Source organism: Melanostigma gelatinosum (assembly GCF_949748355.1).
Source record: "Melanostigma gelatinosum genome assembly, chromosome: 21".
In the NCBI taxonomy this organism is placed as follows: Eukaryota; Metazoa; Chordata; class Actinopteri; order Perciformes; family Zoarcidae; genus Melanostigma; species Melanostigma gelatinosum.
Genome location: NC_136654.1, coordinates 17,894,132 through 17,900,464, shown reverse-complemented (window position 1 = coordinate 17,900,464; position 6,333 = coordinate 17,894,132). Strand labels below are relative to the sequence as shown.

At 43.0% G+C, this 6,333-nt stretch overlaps 1 protein-coding gene across 5 annotated transcripts; it reads right to left on the bottom strand.

Moving 5' to 3' along the window:
• Positions 1-455: 455 nt before the first annotated feature.
• Positions 456-6,060, bottom strand: oat (ornithine aminotransferase). Of its 5 annotated transcripts, XM_079293561.1 has the most exons (11): positions 5,965-6,020; positions 5,566-5,633; positions 4,215-4,446; positions 3,846-4,070; positions 3,651-3,746; positions 3,334-3,461; positions 3,017-3,139; positions 2,069-2,197; positions 1,801-1,914; positions 1,436-1,580; positions 456-970 (listed from the first exon to the last, which is right to left on the bottom strand). In XM_079293561.1, exons 3-11 carry the CDS (start codon positions 4,417-4,419, stop codon positions 795-797), a joined length of 1,341 nt encoding a protein of 446 aa, XP_079149687.1. In that variant the 5' UTR covers positions 4,420-4,446; positions 5,566-5,633; positions 5,965-6,020; the 3' UTR covers positions 456-794. The 5 variants fall into 5 exon arrangements, with proteins under 5 accessions (XP_079149687.1, XP_079149685.1, XP_079149686.1 ...); XM_079293559.1 differs by lacking the exon at positions 5,566-5,633 and having other exon boundaries at positions 5,965-6,060; XM_079293560.1 differs by lacking the exon at positions 5,965-6,020 and having other exon boundaries at positions 5,558-5,901.
• Between the last annotated feature and the right edge of the window lie 273 nt (positions 6,061-6,333).

Below are 6,333 nucleotides of genomic sequence, written 5' to 3'. Positions count from 1 at the left end.
GCCTGCATCCCTGAAAACATCACATCTTTTTAAAAATTAAAACCTGTCCCGAATACTTTTGGGACTTCGAAGCTTCAGTGACAACACAAGCTGTCCTCAACCTTGCGGTCATTATTTATTTTGCCATTATTCTCTGATGAGGGCAAATCAGACTTCAGAGATCCCTATTTATCTAAACAAAAACAGCTACTAAACGTGCAATAATCGCATCAAGTAAATTACAGCAGTAGTCCATAAAAACGAACTTGCTCATATACCACCGAATAAATACGCTGTGACCTCTTTCAACATATCAAATGAAAGACCTGGATTGGTTGAGACTGTCTGTCGATTGATCTCCTCTGCTGTGTGGACACCAGATAGCAATAGATAGAGCGATAGAGATATATATATATATATATATATATATATATATATATATATATATATATATATATATAAATAATAGATTGCTATTTGTGATTTTTGGGGAAATGCATGACCTATATTTAGAAAAATAAACAAGTAAAATATGCATTCAAATACAGATTTAAACTCTGATTGACTTGGTTAAAGCTTTGAAGGATTCGGGTCAGCCTCAGAATTAACTATAGAACATTACAAATAGTTTTCTGTTGCAGTCTATCAGAACTTTTTCTTTTCTGTACACAAGTGTACATATAGCCTCATAGAAGCACACTCCACACAGTCTCTATACTGTATTTCTACCGTCCAAGAACTCTTGTCTTTAAAATAGAAATAAAACTACTGAAATATTTAGGGCAACCTGTTGATTATGATTATCAGGTGGAAAGTCAACTGCGTATTGTCGAGCAGGACAAGATGGTTCTCTGGATGATGTCGATACAGTCGCGCAGCTCGTGCTCTTTGATGGTGAGGGGAGGGGCCAGGCGGATGATGTCACCGTGGGTGGGCTTGGCCAGCAGGCCGTTGTCACGCAGTTGCAAGCACACCTTCCAGGCGTTACAGTCTGTGAGGATTGTTGTAATAAAAAAGGTCAGCTTAAATGACTGCAAGGTGCCAATAGTGTTCTACGCTTCATTTGTCTTGCTGATTTTCAGTACTGAGACAACATTTGGTACTAATTTAATTGTCTGATGTCATTCAAAGACTACAAATCTAACTTTTTAAGGGTTAAGGGGGATCTATTGGCAGGAATGGAATAAAATATTCATAACTATGTTTTTATAATGAAATCCAGTTGGTTACAACATGCAACCTCACTGCTAGATGCCACTAAATCCGACACACTGGTCCGCCAAGTGTGGATTTGCTTATTTAATGAAAGCTTGGATTTATTTTGTAAACTAAAACGGTTGACCAGATCATGCTTCATGTACAAAACTAAAGCCCATTGGCTGGGAATTTTTTTACTTTAGTTACCAAATAGTGTTCACCAATAGGGCTGCGGTTTTAGAATACTTCAGCACTGTACCTTTAGTCTCTTTGATGACGACGGCGTTGAGGAGGCCTTTCCCTCTGACTGTTGTCACAATGTCTTTGGGCAGTTTACTCAGCTCGCTCCGCAGCAGCGCTCCCATCCGTTCAGCGTTCTCTGCCAGCTTCTCCTCCTCGAGCACCTGCAAACAAGAACAGATGTAGGACATCAATGTGACTTGCATACTTTTCTTCTCATGTTAAATTGGCTTTGAAGGTAACTTTGTGGTATGTTGCATATCACAGTGGGAGGTCCCTCCATTTAATCGATTAAAACAAAAAGGCAAAAACCAGAAGTAGCAATGAGCTGTTAAAGGGTAGCTGGATAAAGAAACTATAAATGAAGTGCATTTTAACGCTGACCTGAAGTGCGGCGATTGCGACCTGACAGGCCACGGGGTTACCGCCATACGTGGAGCCGTGTTCTCCAGGCTTGATGGTCAGCATCACCTCATCATCACACAGCACAGCAGACACCTGAGGCACACACACACACACAGATCAAAGGTTACAGAACTACTATGATCTATAGTCCTGTCAAACGTATGACAGTTATGTTGGAGTCTTCTACTTGCAAAACAAAACCCGAACATGATATGACGTGCGAGTGAACGACAACAAAAATGCTTACAGGGTAAACTCCTCCAGAGAGAGCTTTGCCCAGAACCACGATATCGGGACGGACTTCCTCGTGGTCCACAGCCAGGCGCCGGCCGGTCCTCGCCAAGCCCGTCTGCACCTCGTCAGCGATCCACAACACCTGGACAAAACACAGAGGTGTGTCGGATATATTAACAGAAATTGAATTGAATTGAATCTTTATATAACTTTTCATTCATGTATAGTCGCATGAAGCCAAGAATCGTTTTGTTTGCTAGTTTAGAATGAGTCATGTTTCCACAGTAGTCCCAAAAAGACAAACAATAATGGCTCTAGCAAGAGACTTGTGCCGTTTTCGTTACAGCTTACAAAGTGTGTTTATTCAACGTGAACAGGGAGTTCATAGAGTGTAAGAAATGTACAATAATTTGACGTGATATTTAAAAACACCTAGACTTAGCAACATGTCGTGTTAACCTCTTCTGTGGAAAGTGATTTCCAGTTCACATAATTGAATTAAACCCAGTCTCTCCTTGTGACGAATGCTTTTCTTCCAGATAAGAAAGCCGATATATAAATGGCCAAAACTGAAGCCCAGACTGCAGTTTGCCTTCAATTAATTTGGCTGTCAGGTGGAGCCACACTGTACTGGAGCAGCTGGCTGCTGTGTGTTTTTGCACTGCTTAGAAACAGTATATTACGGACTATTTAGGCCAAACAGGGCCCTAGGAGCTGTGCATATGGGAAACACAGCATGCACTTGATAAAAATGACAAAATGTTGTCTCTAGAGTGGTGTGCTGTACATCCACATACCAGGCAGGGCCTGAGAGAACTTGTTGGGTACACTCAGACGCCGGACAGAGAGCCTTTTTGGTAAGAAGTTCAGTTTGAAGATGGCCAATGCAAAACATTCAAACCGCCAGTAAGCTGAGGAATCACATGACGTCTCATTCCTGCTCGTCTTTGTTCAGACTCACGTTGTATTTGGTGCAGAGTTCTCTGACTTTGGTGAGGTAGCCCTGGTCTGGCACCAGCACCCCAGCCTCGCCCTGGATGGGCTCCACCATGAAAGCAGCAACATTGGGGTCTTGAAGAGCTTTCTGTCAAAAATAATCAAGAAATTAAATTCACGCTACTTAAGTCAATCATTATGTTCCCATGTTTAAACATCGAAAAGCAGCAGTTTCCAAGATCAGCAGACATAAAACAACTGCACTCAGTAAGTCGGCCCTTTTATTTTTACACAGACAATGAGGGTGGCAAGGCAGCTAGTTTGGAGAATCAGAACCTGTACCTCCAGTGAAGGAATGTCGTTGAATGGGACGATCTCAAAGCCGGGCATGAAGGGGCCGAAGCCTTCGTAGCTACTGGGGTCAGTTGAGCTGGAGATGGCTGCCATGGTGCGGCCCCAGAAGTTCCCATCTAAATGAAGAGCGAATGAGGCATATTTATCATTGTTCCGTTTACATCATGTGGGCAATTTGAAACCTGTGGTCACCTTGTCCTTTATCTGTCGAGCAGATTTTCTTATAAAGACACTGGGTAAGGCAACAAATGGGACAAACTCCATAACTGTGACGGAGCCTTCTGCAACATAACTTTGTGACTTACCTGCAAAAATGATTTTGGCCTGATTTTTGGGAACCCCCTTTACTTCGTAGGCCCACTTGCGGGCGAGCTTGCAGGCCGTCTCGCCACCTTCAACGCCTAATACGTCACAAAAGTAAGAAATGCGTCAACAAACGCACTCGTAACAACTTCTGAGGATGTTTCGCACAGTCAGCGCGAGCTGTTTCCTGACAGTACCTGTATTCATGGGTAAGACTTTGTCGTAGCCAAACAAGCCAGTGATGTACTCCTCGTAGGCTCCCAGCACATTGTTGTAGAATGCTCTGGAAGTCAGGGAGAGTTTGGAGGCTTGGGCGTTGAGCGCGGCTATGATCTTCGGGTGGCAGTGGCCCTGGTTTACGGCACTGTAAGCACTCAGGAAGTCATAATACCGGCTGCCTTCCACATCCCACAAATAGATGCCTGAGAAAGCAAGAAAACAGAGTTGTTAGGCGGCGTGATGGTTCCTAAGGGATTTGTAGGATGTTGAGGAACGTCACCAGAGATGACGGGAATCATACATAAATCACACTTATTTTTAGTAATCATACGATGCTCCGCACTCACCCTTCCCCCTCTCCAAGGCCACGGGTAGTGGGTGGTAGTTGTGCGCTCCATATTTGTCCTCGCGGGAGTAGATTTCCTCCGAGGTGAGCGGACGGTCAGACCTCAGTTTGTTTGCGGCGTTGGAGACAGGACGTGTGCCAGAGTGGACGCTGCGACTAAGAGCAGGGGCGGCGCGGCTCAGGTTGCGGCTGAGCTGGAGAATCATTCCCGTCACGGTTGAGAGCAGCTACGTCTGTTCGATAAGAGCACACACACAAAATACACAAATTAGTTTTTAGTCAGTGTCGAATTTATGAAACAATGTCATTGGCAGTGATGCTCTTTCCCCAACATAAAAAAAAACAATATGTAGCTACAGCTTAATAAACTATTACGCAGATAGAGCAAACGGGCGTTGCAGGTCTGCTGAGCAATGCTTTTCTCTTTCACATGCAACACAATAGAGCACAAGCAGACTTGATTTGGGGGGGGGGGGGGGGGGGGGGTCAACAAACCGGTACACAGCAGCACGGCAACTCAACTGTGAGGTTCCAGAAGTTTCTATTTGGTTTGCAATCAGAGGTAGACTTAGTTAAAAATTGACCTTTGCTGTTATCTACTATGGAACATGTACCACTTGTCTTGCTGCAGTGCTACTTTCTAAATGTTTAACGATGCATCACTATGACCTATAGTGTGGCCTTCATGATGTCGTGGCACTGAATCGTATTGAAATTCCATGACATTTGCAAAAAAAATGTGTAGAGACACCCAGAAGTCTGTGCTGGATAATCAATAACTTTGCACAGTGAATAAATACACACAGCACCTGGACTGGGACACATCAAGGACATGGGACTCGTGACAGTTCCTATTAATGCTCCGAGAGAGGTGATAGGCTCCTCGGGAGCTGCCTCCATGACCCACAGTCATTTCATAACCAGGTGCGAAATAAAGACCATGAGTACGAGTAGTAGATCAGTGATTCTCAACTGGTGGGTCGCGACCCAAAAGTGGGTCGCAGACCCGTTTTCAGTGAGTCTTACTTGAAATGAGAAGAACATGTATTCATGTATTTCTAATCCATCCAGTTAAATTTGAAAAATGAGAATTTTAATTGTTAAAATGTAATTGATGTGTACTGTCTTCATTTGTTTTGACAGTTGTTTACTACACAGAGGAATTACTACTAGACGTCATTATATATACATACATAAATACACTATGATGATTACACTGTAAAAATAAAAAATACTCTTGATCCGCAGTTCATGAGTGATCCGAACCGTGAGGTGAGGTCATACATGCACACATGCACACATGCATACATGCATACATGCATACATGCATACATGCATACATACATACATACGGGTCGTGGGTCCCGGCCTGTCATTACGGGGTGCTGGTGGGTCCCGCAGCCAGACCAGTTGAGAACCACTGTCGTAGATGACAGCCGCCTTAGCCCATTTTGGGTTAACGTTACATAATACTGCATAAATGGCGCATTACTTGACGCTCTTACAAAACTCTCAAACTAAATATGACAGTCGGTGTTACGTTAATGCCTGCTCCCTCTCGCCCGAAGGCGTGTAAACGCTTTTGATGCAAGTGCTAAACCAACACATATGTTTAGTTAGTACCGGATAGCTAGCTAGCTAGCTACATTACCACCTGCTTGATTCTAGATACTTCACGCGCATCCCCTGAATTACCAAGCACGCGCTTTACGAACAGGAGAGAGGAGACGTGGAGGGAAGTGAAACAGTACCAGAAAGAAGTGAAGCGAAGATAGCAAGCCCTCTCGAGTGATGTCCGTCCCGGTCCTGATGGGTGAAGCTGAAGGTTCCTGCTTATTAAATGCCTGTCTAGCCGGGGGGTGGGTGGGGGCATGAGACACGTGTGTGGTTGCGTCAGAGGACACGCCTATATGTTGCAACTTTTTCCGATGATTGCAAGATCGATCACACACATATACAATTATATAAAATCATATAAAACCTCATAATATATGTATGTATATATTTATATGTATATATATATATATATATATATATATATATATATATATATATATATATATATATATATATATATATATATATATATATATATATATATATATATGTATGCATATATT

Excerpts from the sequence above, each read along its gene's own strand:
- oat (XM_079293559.1), bottom strand. The coding sequence starts at position 4,419 with ATGATTCTCCAGCTCAGCCGCAACCTGAGCCGCGCCGCCCCTGCTCTT. Across the intron at positions 4,071-4,214 it reads GGCCTTGGAGAGGGGGAAGG|GCATCTATTTGTGGGATGTG; the intron begins GTGAGTGCGGAG and ends TTGCTTTCTCAG. Across the intron at positions 971-1,435 it reads CGTCATCAAAGAGACTAAAG|ACTGTAACGCCTGGAAGGTG; the intron begins GTACAGTGCTGA and ends CAATCCTCACAG.